At 47.7% G+C, this 16,158-nt stretch overlaps 1 protein-coding gene across 1 annotated transcript; it reads right to left on the reverse strand.

The window, feature by feature from the left end:
• Window positions 1-2,776: 2,776 nt before the first annotated feature.
• On the reverse strand, window positions 2,777-14,648 carry LOC122552198 (keratin, type I cytoskeletal 19-like). Its single transcript, XM_043694793.1, has 10 exons — window positions 14,045-14,648; window positions 11,067-11,149; window positions 10,172-10,328; window positions 9,856-10,017; window positions 7,897-8,022; window positions 7,552-7,769; window positions 5,313-5,398; window positions 5,152-5,179; window positions 4,444-4,460; window positions 2,777-3,629 (listed from the first exon to the last, which is right to left on the reverse strand). Exons 1-10 carry the CDS (start codon window positions 14,537-14,539, stop codon window positions 3,610-3,612), a joined length of 1,392 nt encoding a protein of 463 aa, XP_043550728.1. The 5' UTR covers window positions 14,540-14,648; the 3' UTR covers window positions 2,777-3,609.
• Window positions 14,649-16,158: the final 1,510 nt, after the last annotated feature.

Here is a 16,158-nt window from a genome sequence, read left to right on the forward strand (position 1 = left end):
AAGACATTTTTCTGGCTGCCACAGGTTTGCTTTTGCAAGATTAAAGCTTACTTTCGGGAAGGATTGTCTGTTTCGCCTGTTAATTTTTTATAGAACATTGAGTGATTTTTCCACCACACCCTGCACATCTTTGGACTGTGGAAGGAAACGCACAATGATACAGGGAGAGCGTGCAATCTCCACATAGACAGTCAGCTGAGAGTGGAATTGAACCCAGCTCCCTGGCGCTGTGAGACAGTCGTGGTAACTGCTGAGCCACTGTGCTGCTCAGGAGAAGCCAGCAAGAGGAAAATGGAAAAGATGAACTGTTGAACCAAAATACCAAAGCCTTTGCAGTAATATCATGCAATGTAGTCAGTGATTCAAGATGGCTCCGGAGCGTAGTGACACTTTGCCAATAATAGGCAAAACAACACTTTTCATTGTATTTAGATACATGTGCCAATATTAAATAAATCTAAATCTAAATCACTTGAACCTCTAAGGGTTCCACATTTACCCACAATGTTGCTCACTGCTGGTATCTAAAACATTCCTATCATCTGGTTCACGACTGCGTTTGTTTGGTGCGACATAGTTTTTGATTGCATACTCTCCTTGACAGCCTTTGCTAACCTTGGCTGCCTCATCCTTCTCATCCAAGACCTTTTTGAGCACAGTCCGTTTTTGCTGGGTGTTAACTTTGAGGGAAGTAGAGGAGCAGAAGGACCTGGGGGCTCACTAGTGTAATCCTCTGAAGGTAGACAGGCAAGTTGATAAAAAGGGTTATAGGATCCTTGGGTTTATAAATAAAGGCATAGAGTGTGAAGGCAAGGAAGTGATGCTATACCTCTCCAAATCTTTGGTCAGACTACATTTGGAGTATTGTGTCCAGTTCTGGGCACCTTATTTAAGGAAGATTGCTAAAGCTCTGGACACAGTGTGAAGAAGATCTACCAGGAATGAGGGATTTTGGATAAAAGGGAAGATTAGAGAAATTGTGCTTGTTCCCTTTAGAGGAGAGAAGATTAACAGATGGTCTCTTTGAGGCTTTCAAAATTATGAACAGTTTTAACAAGGAAAAGGATATTCTGCTAACCCCGGTTGGTATGTCAGCATCAAGATAGATGAGATGTCTATGCAAAAAGAAACAAGTGAAGGATTTGGTCGACAGAGTCCTGGTGTCTATGTGGCACCAATGTTACAGACATCCTCTGTGAAACTCGGAGTGGGAGGGAAAGGATTCCGTTGTCAATGCTGCTGATGTGTTCCAGGCCAATAGACAGGACTACGACAGAGGTTCCACTGAGAGATTATGGGCAGCTCGGGGCTAAATTGAACAACAGAACTGCAAAGGCTATAATGTTCAGATGACTAATTGAGTCATGTGCAAACATGCATAATGTAAATAAGATTAGAGGTAAATGCATGGCTCTAAGATTTGTGTGGGAGAAGTGGGCTCTGATTCATGGGGCAATGGCACCGGGGGAAGAGAGAGCTGTTTCATGGGGAACTATGCTGACAGCAACGTCCTGGCGAATCATATATCCAGGGAGGTAGATAGGGCTTTGAACTAGTCAATGGAGAGGTGAGTGGGTGAAGAGTTCAACTGAAGGGAAATTTAAAATATTGAGCTCCCAGTCCTGGTCACCTCGCAACCATGCCTCTGTAATAGCTACCAAATCATTTATTTATGTCTATTTGCATTAACATCTCATCTATTTTGTTACAAATGCATTCAGATAAAGACACTTTTTTTTTACACCATTATTACTTCTTGTTCCTTCTTGTTACAGATTACCTCTTTACATCTCACCATATCCATGGTGTCTTTTTCTCCCTCCAAATATCTACCACCTTCCCTTTTGTAGATATCTTCTACTTTTCAAATTGCGTGTTCTGTATGTTGACCACTGATAGGAGTTTAACCTTGCAAACTCTTGGTTATATATCAATAGTTTCCCTTCATTTCCTACCACTGACTAGTAGCTGTGTTGTCAAATAGACCTGGAGTGAAGGCTCATGGTTCCTTGAAATTTGGAGTCGCAGGTAGACAGGATGATGAAGACGGCATCTGGTACACATTGGTCAGTGCACTGAGTATAGAAGTTGGGAGGTCATGTTGCAGCTGTGCAGGGCATTGGTTAGGACACCTTTGGAATATTGCATTCAATTCTGGTCTCCCTACTTTCAGAAGGATGTTGTGAAGCTTGAAAGGGTTCAGAAAAGATTGACAAGGATGTTGCTAGGGTTGGAGGGTTTGAGCTATATGGAGAGGCTGAATAGGCTGGGGCTGTTTTCCCTGGAGGGTCAGAGGCTGAGGGATGACCTTATAGAGGTTTATAAAATCATGAGGGGCATAGATAGGGTAAATAGACAAGGACTTTCCCTGGGGTGGGGGAGTCCAGAAGTAGAGGGCATAGGTTTAGGGTGAGAGGGGAAAGAGACGAATGGGGCAACTTTTTCACACAGAGGGTGGCATGGAATGAGCTGCCAGAGGAAGTGGGGAAGGCTGGTACAATTACAACATTTAAAAGGCATCTGGATGGGTATATGAATAGGAAGAGTTGAGAGGAACATGGGCCAAGTGCTGGCAAATGGGACTAGATTAGGTTGGGATATCTGGTTGACCTGGACAAGATGGACTGAAGGGTCTGTTTCTGGGCTGTGCATCTCTATGACTCTATAATCCTTCGCCGTTCTAAACTGGGATACCTTCACCCAACATCCCTCAGGCCCCGTCTGCTTCTGAGAGTTTGATGTTTCTCGCAATAATAACTCACACCACACAGTGGGGCAGGATGACAAAAGGAGTATTTATTGATTGGCTTTGAAGCAGAGAATGGACATGGAGAAAGACGTTGAGATTTCTGAGCAACCCAGAGTGCCCCACAGGTGCCATCAGTCCGGTTCCAGAGATAGGTCAGGTCAGTCCAAGGCCCCACTACAGGGATGTTTGTCACTAAGGCCCAGTGGTGAGTGAGACTTTGTGAGGTTCACCCCACTGAGTTAAGGCAGAGGTGGTGGACGCCAGCCACACATGAGAAAGGCCCAACTTCTGTGATTTAGCCTTTTCGAAAGTAACAGAACCAGCCCCCCCAGCAACGCACTGAGGCTCACATCAGCCGGGGAATCTCCAGCAGATCCCTCACCTTGGGTTCAGTCTCAAAAGGGAACAAACAGTGATCAGACTCACCGTGCTCCTAGGCCAAAGAATCCAGCCCATAGGCACTACCAGCCGGTCGGGACACACTGACGCCACATGGGGGATGGGAACAGTCACATTGCCTCCCTCACACAGTCATGCTGGTGTCGGCGTTTCTGCACGAGGAAAATTGGCTTCAGGAGCCATCACATGGTGGCAGAGATTGGGAGGGGTGCAGCCTTTTAAGAGGTGGTGTTGGGAAGGTTATCCTTGAGTGGCAACCTCCAGTGGATAGGATTGGTGTCTGAAGGGAGCAGCGGGCACTCTGTTACAATTTCTATTGCGCTGAAAGTTAAGGCCATGAGACAGGAGCGCGGAAGGGAAGAGCCCACAACCCGAGATTCTGTAAGAAACCAAGTTAGCAAATAGTCGTGCTGGGTCTGCAGAAGATGCTTTGGAGAGAGACCCGGGGTCAGTCATCTTCATTAGTAACGACTTATCCTTTCTGCAAAGACACCAAATAAAACAGGTATCATTTGTCTATCCTTCAATTGCTGTACATAAGAAATAGGAGCAGGGGGAGGCCATCTGGCCCCTCCAGCCTGCTCCAACATTCAATCATATCATGGCTGATCTTTTCATGGACTCAGCTCCGCTTACCCACCTGCTCACTGTATCCCATAATTCCTTTACTGTTCAAAAATCTAGCTCTGCCTTAAAAACATTCAACAAGGCAGCCTCAACTGCTTCACTGGACAGGGAATTCCACCAGCTCACAACCCTCTGGGTGAAGAAGTTCCTCCTCAACTCAGTCCTGAATCTGCTCCCCCTTATTTTGAGGCTGTGCCCCTCCCCCCCAGTTCTGTTGAAACAAACCAGTCGCACTAGGTTCATAGGTCACACAGGCGGCTTCACCAGCAACTTTCTTCAGTCAAAACTGCTCTTTATCACTAATGTGGATCAGAAAGGAAAGGAGCAGCCTGCCTCTCACTGACTGCTCACTATAAGCAGCCCAGAGACCAATCTATACCTTGCTCTTGTGTGGCACACCCTCAGCCAGCCAATCAACACCCTTTTCTCCTTGAGTATGCGTTGCTGGTGTTTGGCGGTCTTGAGTGTATTCTGATCAGTGGAAGGTTAAAGGTTCTGCCAATGTTCAAGAACAGCATGATACAAGGCAGCCTTTGCTGGGATCGGCCAATTGATCACTGACCGAGAGTTCAAGCACATGGGTCAAAGGAGTTCAGGACAATGCATGACGTTGTCTTTACCAACTACAAACATAGACTTTAAATAAAGGAACATGGAGGCGTTCTTACCTGTGGTAATTTTGGTTCTGTGAAGAGAAAAGGACAAAAGAAGTTAATGCCTGCTCTTCAAGATAAAATATACTTCCTGTCCAAAACTAGCTCTACCCAAACCAAGTGTCAATCTGTGTAGTGCTGCTACATCCCTTCCCCATAATGTTTAGAACAGGAGGATCAAGAGCAGGCCCTTCAACCTGTTCCATCATTGAATTCAATCATGATGAATCTGAACAACAACGACCAACCTTTCCTCCATTCGCACTGGTACCCTCACCCAGAAACAATATCGGTCTATCCCAATCTTGAAAAGGTCAAATTATTAACCAGCAGAATAAGCTCCAGATTTCACTGATCCTCTTACTCTGTATCTAACCCTGTGCTGTCCCTGTCCTGGGACAGTGTAGAGAGAGCTTTACTCTGTATCTAACCCTGTGCTGTCCCTGTCCTGGGAGTGTTTAATGGGGACAGTGTAGAGTTAGCTTTACTCTGTATCGAACCCCGTGCTGTCCCTGTCCTGGGATAGGGGGGGGACAGTGTAGAGGGAGATTTACTCTGTATCTAACCCCGTGCTGTCCCTGTCCTGGAAGTGTTTGATGGGAGCCCCTCCCTGATTATGACATCACAGTCAAGTTAAAAAACATTGGGACCAATCACGACAATTCTTTCCCCAATAGAAAGAGTAACATTCGCAGTCACAATGAAAGTATCAAATTCACTCACGTGGTTGTTGAGGTGCTCGACCCTGTTCCTGAAAGAAACAAAATACAGCGCAGTGAAGATAAACTGAGAGAGACCAATTGTAGGACATTTAGCAAATGACACAGTAACCCATTTCCTACAGAGCGCAGAGGCAGATCTCACAAAAGCACTGGAATACTTACCAGACTGAGATACTGATCCAGATCCGGATTTGGATCCGGACACCAACCCAAAGGATACGGAGGAGCCGCCGCCAGACTGGATCGAGCTGAAAAGAGGAACAGGGTTCATTACTGAGTGCAGCATTTACCTGGATCCTCCTTGTTAGTTTGCTACCTTTGCACCAGACAGTGCATTCTGTTAGCTGTCACTTCCTCCTGACACAGACGCTGACTTCTGTCCAGGGTTGAAGACAGTCACTAGGGTCCAGACATTGTTCCCCACCCCACCAACTTCAGGAGAATAAACATTGGAGAGTAATGATGAGGCGAGTCAACTCTCGTCAGAGATAACCCAGGGACTCTATCCACATGGACTGCTACCACTCTGTTGGACACCACCGTCAGAACCTCTGAGTGTGGCTCCGAATGACGCAGAGTGGATTAATCTGTAATTACTGTGGACTCCAAGGAAATCCTGGGCAATTGGCAACACTGCCATGGAATTAAACATTTCTTGTCCTGCCTATGTCCACCCAGGTGTGGATTTGACAGGCTGACTTGCCTGTTTCCATACAGTAGGGATTTTGTGATTCTATGATACACCAACCCAATGGTGTGTATTAACATAATAAGGCTCATCAACGGGGATGGGATACCATCTACAAGCAGGAAAATGGCAACTTATAGAAGCTCCTTAGGGACACCTTTTAAACATAGAAACTAGGAGCAGGACGAGGCCATTTACCATTCACTATAATCCAACTCAGTCCCCTGTTCCCATTTTCTCCCCATTCCCTTTGATCCCTTTAGCCCCAAGGACTACATCTATCTCCTTCTTAAAAACATTTTTGGTCTCAATCGCTCTCTATGGCAGAGAATTCCAGAGGCTCCCCCACTCTCTGGGTGAAGACATTTCTCCTCATTTCGGTCCTAAATGGCCTACCCCATATCTTTAAACTGTGACCCCTCCTTCTGGACTCCCCAGTCACCAGGAACTCCTTCTGAGACCATATATTTCCATACAATCCCTACAGTGTGGAAACAGGCCTTTCAGCCCAACAAGTCCACACCAACTCTCTGAAAAGCATTCCACCCAGTCTCAACCCCCCTACTCTAGCCCTGTAACTTTGCATTTCCCATGGCTAACCAACCTAGCCCACACATCCCTGGACACTATGGGGCAATTTAGAATGGCCAGTCCACCTATGCTGCACATCTTTGGACTGTGGGAGGAAACCAGAGCACCCAGAGGAAACCCACACAGAGAAGAGGAGAATACCATTTTCCATCTAGAAGGACACGGGCAACAGATACGTGGGAATGCTACCCCCTGCAAGTTTCCCTCCAAGTCACTCACCACCCTGACTTGGGAATATATCACAGTTCCTTCAGGGTCACTGGGTCAAAATCCTGGAATTCCCTCCCTAAGGGCATTGTGGGTGTCTCCGGCCCATAGCAAGGAGTTAAGAAGACAACTTACCACCACCTTGGCAGGAGGCAATCAGGGATGGGGTACAGATGTTGGATTTGCTAGCAGCATTCACATCCTGGGGGGTGGGGGGCTTGTGGGATTGAGTCAGATGACAATGAGCCATTGAGTGGCAGAGCAGGCTCAGGGGGTCGAATGGCCACTTCCTGCCCCCATTCTCTACGTTTCTTGTATAGAGACCACACTCAAACCCAGACTTCCATCAAACTGTTGAGCGTCCTGGCTTTCCACAAGACGTTTGCAGACTTGTGAGCGGGGAATGACAGATAAAGGTTGTTCTACGTGGGCCCCGGGACACAGTGCGAGATAATGGTACTCAGGGCCTATTTGGTTGAATACCAGAGGCATGGGGTGGGGGCTGGTGGAGGTTTGTTTAAATCGGCTCCTCTGGTTCCTAATGCTGCTTCCACTCACTGACACAGCACGGTGTCTCAGTGGTTTGCCCTGCTGCCTGACAGCGGCAGGGACCCGGGTTCGATTCCAGCCTCAGATGTGTGGAGTCTGCACATTCTCCCCGTGTCTGCGTGGGTTTGCTCCAGTTTCCTCCCACAGTCCAAAAATGTGCAGGTTAATTGAATTCGCTATTGGAAATTGACCATAATGTTCCAGGACGTGTAGGTTAGGTGCATTAAATCAAGGTGAATGTACAGTAGTAGGGTAGGGGAATGGATTTGGGTGGGATACTCTTCAGCGGGCCAGCGTGGACTTGTTGGGCCGAAGGGCCTATTTCCATACTGTAGGAATTCTATCAAGATGACGACGGTGTCTTACCTTTGGCTCTGATTCAGAAGAGCCCTGTACTGCTGAATTTCACTCTCCAGTTTCATCTTGATGTTAAGGAGCTTCTCATATTCCTGTGTCTGCATACAGATGCTGTTCCTGATTTCTCCCAGCCTGCCTTCTAGATCTCCGATTCTACACTGTAGTGTCTGCAGCTCCATGCCGTACCTGGACTCAACACTCATCAGGTTATTTTCCAGGCCCCTCAGCTGAAAACGACAAGGCAGGTTTCACACAGTTAGCCATTCATTTAGGCCCAGCCCCAAATGGGAGCTCCGAACCTGTTTCAATTCCGACCCAGAATAACATTGGAATAAACAGTCAGGAGTTACTTACAGCACCAATCAAGGCATTATATTCAGCGTTCAGGGTCTGCAAATCCTGATGGTATTTAGTAAGCTCGGCCTTCACCCCATCAGAAGCCAGGTTAGCCTGTGTGGTCTGTGTGACTTGAATCTGTACCTGAGAAATCCGAGAGAGTCAGAGACACAGAGAGAGAGAGAGGTAACGAGAGACAATAAGCCACGGTGGGTGGGTGAATAGACAGAGAGAGAAAGAGAGAGAGACAGAGAGAGAGAGAGAGAGAGAGACAGAGACAGAGAGAGAGACACAGAGACAGAGAGAGGGGGGGGAAGAGAGAGAGAGAGAGATAGGGGGTTACTCAGCGTGTCTGAATGAGGAGGAATACATTGAATGACAATGACCTTTGACCCACTGCCCTCATGGAGGGTAGGGAGGGGTTGGCAGAACAAATCGATTGTTTCAAATGGGATGGGCACATGGGGATAATAATGTTTGGGGGATACTGAGGATTAAGGTTCAGGAGAGAAAGAGAATGATTAGATTGGTATGAGCAGGGCCAACATGGACTCCATGGGCAGAGCGGCCTCCTTTGGGTGTCCTGAATGACTCAGTGAGAGTGGCCAGATTGTGTCAGTGCTCACGGTAACCAATCAGATCAGCTCCCTATGACTGCATAAGGCTTTGGTTATGACGGAGTCAATTAAATTGTAGAAATGTAGCACTGAGGCCGAATGCTTCCAATGAGCAGACACCAAGTGAAGCTTCCCCCAGCCCCTTGGGGCACAGAGCAGGAAAGGGAAAGCACCACCTTCCCAGAGGACCACTCTCTCAATCCAGAGAGAGACGACTGGTGGGGAGTTTAACCTGATGGTCACCCACACCTCAGGGCAGGGGCACAGGTGAGAAGGCAGGACCTTCACAGTCACCTCAGCCAGTGAACCCACACTGTTGGCATCACATTGCATCACAAGCCAGCCATCCAGCCAGCTGAGCTAAACAGAAACACACACAAATAGCATTGCACCAGTATACCCTCCAGGGTCAGTGCTGGCTGCTGACACTCCTTGAGGTTATGTTATTGGGAGAAAGAAAGACTTGCATTTACTGCGTGTAGTCGCTTTCCCAGCCCTGGCTCTAGGCCCCGTGCAGTATTGCCTTTGTGGTATACAGTTATTGAAGAGATGACCTCACTCAACCATACAGAATTCCTTTACGGATCAAGAGGGTTAATGCAAGAACATTTCCCTCTGGCTGGGAGAGCTAGGGATTGGTCTTGGACGAAGAGCACAGACTCAGAATTGACAGCTACTTAGGACCGAGGTAAGAAGGAATTTCCTCATTCTGAGACTGGCCAACCTTTGGAATTCTCTGCCCCAGAGGACTGTGCAGGCTCAGCCTATGTCAAGACAGAGACTTTAACATGTTTACCACAGGAAAGGACCGTGGGGAGAGTGCAGGAAAATGAGGTGGGAGGAGAAAAATCAGCCATGGTCTCATTGAGTAGAGGGACAAACTCGAAGGTGTGAATGGTCTACTCTGTTCCTATTTCCCACGTTCTTGGGGAGTCATTGCCATTGTTCAGAAGCCCAGAAGGTGATTCACCTGCTGCAGCTCCAATGAACAATAACCTGATTGTGGCCGTGATTTGATTATTTGGGTTTAATGAGGGATAATTATTGCCCAAGGACAGCAATGCTGAATACACACCATTCAGGAGACACTGGGGAAATCCAAGTAGTTAATGTCTCCTCTGAAAGTTGGTGTTCCCCTGGCCATGTAGCCCACTCTCAGTACTGAGCCTTGGCCTGGCTTTATTGGCGAGAAAGGGATATTAACCATCAAGCCTTCTAACTCTGAGAAGGGAGGGTGAAGATGGAGTTGTTTGGTGCTGCACTTTCAATGAGAGTTAGCAAAGAGCCTCACCTTGCTGTCCCACCCTCACAGGCCCCTTTCCGAATCAGACACTGCCCTTGTTGCTGAACCCAAGCCTACCTGCTCCTGGTACCAATTGTCCAAATCTTTTTTATTCTGGTCTGCAATCCTGGCGTAACTATCTCTCATTTCCTGCAGTTTCGCAGCCATATCAGCAGGAGGACCGGAGTCAACTTGGACATCGATATCTGCAGTCTTCTGCAGTCGCAGCATCCTCAGTTGCTGAAGAAGAAAAAGGTGATAAAACATTTAAACAATATAACCTATTGCATAATGGAGGGAGCCAGTTATTCTATTACCCACTATTGGCACTAGGGTGGCATCACATTGTTATTCCCACTATAGGGTAACACCCTGTCATGTTTGTGACACCCACCTCTTCATGGTCCTTCTTCAGGGCGGCAATGTCCTCTTCCAGTGCAGCAATCTCACCAACCAAATTGCCCTGTAGGTCCAGGTAAGTTTGCTTCAGTTGGTGCAGTCCATCAATATCGAGCTCCACACTTTGTCTCAGTCTCAACTCAGTCTCCAACCTGCAAAAGACACAGGACCCCAAGGAAACAAGGTCAGCATAAGGCAGGAGCAGTCAAGGCTTCTCTCCTTGGTCCACAGCCCCATGTGAAAGACCCCAACTGTCTGTGCCATTGTTACTTGGAGACAAGTCCAATGGGTTCCTAACCAACCTCTCAACTCACATTCCTTTGTAGACTTTAGCTCAACTGAAAGGTAGCTGCCCTCTATTCTACCTTGTATCACCAGTCCTGTCCACATTTGCAGCCATTCTCAAATTCTCTGACTGTTTTCGTCAAATCCTCCTCTTGGCTTCACCACTGCCTCCAGCCCCAGGATCCTCTGAGGTACCTGCGCTCATCTCAATCTTAATATTCAACCCCAGAGGGCAGACCTGAACCCTAAATTCTGGTATTCCTTCCTTAACCTCACGGTTTCTCTCCCTTGTCGGAGACACTCCATAATCTTTCACTGATGAAAGCTTCTCATCACTTGTCCCCGTGTCGTTTTAAAATGACTTGGCGCCAGGTTTTGTTATGGGAACGTTCCGGGGTTGTGTTTCACGACATTGGAGGCACTATGTGAATGCAAGTTAGCCGTGACACAACACTGGGTCTTCCGGGCAGGTATACACCTACGTCCTGTGAACCCATATGGGGAAGGGGGTGGGGGGTGGTAGTAATACCGGCTGTATTTGTAGCACACCCCTGCCCTAGCTCCCACCCTTTCCAGTGTGGTAGAACAGTAACCACTCCACTCACTTATTCTTGAAGTCTTCAGCAGCGAGCTTGGCGTTGTCGATCTCCAGGCAGACTTGGGAGTTCTGCAGGATTGCATTGATAATCTGGGGGAGGTGGGGAGGGACAGCATTAGGAGAGAGGTTTTAAAATCAAAAGCCACAGCCCCTTCCCATCCCTGCAGAACCTGGGGGCAGTGTCAGTGTACACCATGGACCACCCAAAGGAAGCCAGACAAGGTTTGTATAGAGCCAGTGCGGGTCTGTTGTAAATCCTCAGGCCTAAACAACCTGCAGTCTTTCAATGCAATCAACCTATTCAGGGAGACGTATTGCACATCACTGGAGTAGGTGCAATTTGAACCTGAGTCTCAGTTCAGTGGTAAGATACTGTCAATAGAGCCATGAGAGAACATGGGCACCGCCAAATTAAACCTAGAGCATTAATCGGGACCTTTGCATTGTGAAGTCCCTGCCTCCTGATCTCATGTGGACCTTTCGCTGGGTTATAGTGAGTTATAGTGAAATCTCAAGGCTATTGATTCGATTTATTGTAGTCACATGTACCTAAACACAGTGAAAAGCTTTGTTTTGCCAGCAGTACAGACAGATCATAGCAAACAAGGAGGTACAGATCACAGGGTGCTTAGACAGAGCGAGGCATACAAGGTCAGGGCTGCATAGGAAGTGCACCAAAGCGAGATCAATATGATTGGAAGTTAGAGAGGTCCACTGAAACTTGAAGGGAAATTATTTGAGTGTAAGGTGTTTGCAGATATAAGTAAAAACTGACCAAATTATTCATGAATCTCCAAACCATCATCCAATACTCCAACTGAGTTCTGGAGGGAAGAGTCACTGGACCAGAAATGTTTTTCTCTCCACAGGTGCTATCAGACTTGCTGAGTTTCTCTGTGAATGCCTGTTTTGGTTTCAGATTTCCAGCATCCTCAGTTCTTTGTTCTCTGTTCAGCACGCAATATAAGAATTGACAGAATCTCTACAGTGTGGAAGCAGGCCACACCTACCCTCTGAAAGGCATCCCACCCAGACCATTCCTCTTCCCTACCCCTGTAACCCTGCATTTCTCTCGGCCAATCCACCTATCCTGCACATCTTTGGACTATGGGAGGAAACTGGAGCACTCCTCCACAGACAAAGGGAAAATGTGCAAACTCCACACAGACAGTCGCCTGAGGGTGGAATCAAACCTGGGACCCTGGTACCTTGAGGCAGCTGTGCTTACCACTGACCCACTGCACCACCCATATATCTCCAGAGAAACTGACAAGTCAGTGTACCTACATTGCCAGCATTTCATGTTGCATGCCTCACTCTGTTTGTGTGACAGTTTTACAGATTTGTACATCTACATTCATAGTCCAAAACCTGGAAGCCGGAGAACATTCATTTAATTAAGACCACTCTACTGCAGTGATTAATTGTGTAAATCTTTCAGAAAATCATCTCGTAACTATTTAAGGAACACAATATTACATCAAGTCAGCCAACATTACGCATTACAATGCATGTTAGCTTTGACATAAATCCCATAAAATGTGTCCAATAATGAGAATTTGCAATCACAATCATCATAATTTTTGTTTTGTGAATAATAAATCTGAAATTATGAATGCAGAATTTTTATTTTCAGTTCTTGGTGGGTGGGGGTGTGCCCAAGCTGAGGTTTCGTTCAGGGGTGCCTGCTGCTTTTCACAATAATCCTGAGAAACCACAGGACTCTTGACCATGTTCCTAGTTATTCCATTCCTTTGGAGTGAGAGAGTGAGACAGAGTGAGACAGAGTTTGTCTTGAACCTAGATTCCCTGGCTCAGATTTGGGACACTGCCATTGTCCCACGACTGCACTTCTCTGCACCCCACCCACCCAAAACACACCCTTTACAAAATGCATTGGGAAGCAGACGTGCTGGCTGTTTAATCCCTTGCTCAGCTAACGGGCTTAGAATGCCATTTTTGCAGTCCCTGAGTGCAAGGGGCAGATGTTGAGACAATGGTAATGTCACTCGGTCAGTAAACCTGTCTTCAAGTCTCACCACCGTCACAGGGAGAATTTTTGGATTCAAGTCACCAAGTCATCTGTATTTGCAATAGAGGTGTGTGACCACCTGTTGGCATCACTAATGGAAAGGAAGACTCCCATTTTTACCTGGTTTGGCCCACATAAGTCAGAAATCATCCTTTCAGATCTGCTGTGTTCAGAAAAGATTTAAATGGATGTTGCCAGGGTTGGAGGGTTTGAGCTATAGGGAGAGGCTGAATAGGCTGGGGCCGTTTTCCCTGGAGCACTGAATGCTGATGGGTGACCTTATAGAGGTTTATAAAATCATGAGGGGCATGGATAGGGTAAATAGACAAGGTTTTTTTTCCCCCAGGGTAAGGGAGTCCAAAATTAGAGGGCATAGGTTTAGAGTGAGAGGGAAAATATTTAAAAGGGATCTAAGGGGCAAAATTTTCACACAGAGGGTGGTGTGTGTGTAATGAGCTGCCAGAGGAAGTGGTGGAGGCTGGTACAATCACAACATTTAAAAGGGATTTGGATGGGTATATGAATAGGAAGGGTTTAGAGGGATATGGACCAAGTGCTGGCAATTAGGTTAGGATATCTGGTTGGCATGGATGAGTTGGATCGAAGGGTCTGTTTCCATGCTGTACACCTCTATGACTCTACACACGGATCTGACACCGACCTCCCTGTGCACGATGGCTAACAGTTGAATTTCTGATGCGCCCTTTCGAGGCAGCCTGTCCAGAACTCCTGCGGAGCAGGTGGGACTTTAACCTCCTGCCTTAGAGGCAGGGGCACTACCACTGTGTCACAATAGCCCAGCTCTGGGTGAATGCAATCTAGGATTGCAATGTGAGAACAGGCAGCTGTGCCGTAGACAGCCACACCAGGGGGACCCCAGCCTCTGCAAGGGGGTTGTCATTGTGGTTTTGCCCCTTCACTGCCCCAGGCCATGGAGGGAGGGAGGGACCTACCTGCTCCTGCAGGGGCTTGACTGTGCTGTTGTAGACCGACCAGTCGAAGGTGTCAATGGACCTGGAGGTGGCGAACTCGCGGATCTCCTTCTCCAGCCTGCAGTTGTCCTGTTCCAGCGAGCGGACCTTCTCCAGGTAGGCGCACAGCCGCTGGTTGAGGGCCTGCATGGTGTCCTTCTCGTTCATCCCCAAACCCCCGGATATCAAGGCGAGGGAGTTGGAGCCGAGCCCGGAGGAGACCGAGCCGCTGTAGCCCCGGGAGAAGCCCATGGAGCCGGCCCCAGCCGCCAGGCTGATGCGGGGTCCACTTCTGCTCCCGGTGGTCAGTGAGTAACTGGAGAACTGCCTTGGCTGGGAGGCTGAGCGGATGTAAGCGGCTCCTCCGCTTGTGCCCCAACCACCACCGAGATTCAGTCCACTTAAAGCCATCCCACCACCCCTGCTGCTGCTGCTGCTGCTGCTGCTGACCGTCATTGTCTTTTTCATGCTGGACATCCTGCTAAACTCTCACACTAACGATAGCAATCCAACAGAACTTTTGGACCAGTCCTTTCCTCCCTCCCAATTCCTGAGGTGGCACTGCGAGCTCAGTGTCTCCGATCTGCCTCCCCTCTTATTATCCAACACAGGCACGCCCCCCGCCCACAGCCAAAGGCAGAGAGCCGCACCCACAGAGACTGGTCACACCTTTTCCCTCCAGCCTCCCGTGTCTCAGATCCAGAGGGACCTGAACTACCTCCCTGATTGGGAGGACACAAAAGGAAGGCCTCCAGCACTCTTTAACAACAGGTCAACAAGTTTCTTATTTATACCCCCCCCGCAAAAAAAAAGAACTGCTGGACAACAGAAACTTCTCCTCACGTTCTGAAAAAGGATACCTGCACCCGAACTGTTAACCTCTGTTTTTCTCTCTCTCTCTCCACAGAGCTGCTGTGTTTTTCCAAGTCTTTTTTCTGTCTCTGAACCGCTAAGGTGTTTCCCCAGGGTAGGGGGAGTTCAAAACTATGGGACATTGAGTCATAGAGATGGAAACAGACCCTTCAGTCCAACTTGTCTGCAGACCGGATACCCTAAATTAATCTAGTCCCATTTGCCAGTACTTAGCCCATATCCCTCCAAACCCTTCCTATTCATATACCCATCCAAATGCCTTTTAAATATTGCTATTGTACCAGCCTCCACCATTTCCTCTGGCACTTCACTCCATGCCTGAAAACATTGCTCTTAGGTCCCTTTTATAGCTTTTCCCTCTCACCCTAAACCTATACCCTCTAGTTCTGAACTCCCCCACCCCAAGAAGAGGAGAAAGGTTGAATAGGCAATACTTCCTGAAGAAGGGCTTATGCCCGAAACGTCGATTCTCCTGCTCTTTGGATGCTGCCTGATCTGCTGCGCTTTTCCAGCAACACATTTTCAGCTCTGATCTCCAGCATCTGCAGTCCTCACTTTCTCCTAGGGACGCAAGGGGCAACTTTTTCACACAGAGAATCATTGATTCATGCAGCACAGACACAGTCCAACCCAGTCCACGCCGATCATAATCCCAACCTAAACTAGTCCCACCTGTCTGCTTCTGATGCATATCCCTCCAAACCTTTTCTATTCAGGTAAACATCCAAATGTGTTTTAGACGTTGTTACTGTACCCACATCCACCACTTCCTCAGGACATTCATTCCACACATGAACTACCCTCTGTATAAAAAGGGTGCCCCTCACGTCTCTTTTAAATCTCTCTCCTCTCAACTTAGAAATGTGTGTGTAGTGAACTGCCAGAGGAAATGGTAGATGCAGATACATCTGCAACATTTAAAATCAACATTAGAGTGGTGCTGGAAAAGCAAAGCAGGTCAGGCAGCATCCGAGGAGCAGGAAAATCAATGTTTCGGGCATATGCCCTTCATCAGCCCTTCCTGCTTCCCAGATACTGCCTGACTTGCTGTACTTTCTAGCACCACTCTAATTTTGATTTTAATCTTCAGCATCTGCAGTACCCACATTTAAAAGATATTTGGACAGGTAGATGGCCTGGAAAGGTTCAGAGGGATAGGGGCCAAACGCAGACAAGCAAGATTAGAGTATTGAGTACAGGAGTTGGGAGGTCATGTTGCGGCT

The sequence above is a fragment of the Chiloscyllium plagiosum genome, chromosome 8, assembly GCF_004010195.1.
Source record: "Chiloscyllium plagiosum isolate BGI_BamShark_2017 chromosome 8, ASM401019v2, whole genome shotgun sequence".
NCBI lineage: Eukaryota > Metazoa > Chordata > Chondrichthyes > Orectolobiformes > Hemiscylliidae > Chiloscyllium > Chiloscyllium plagiosum.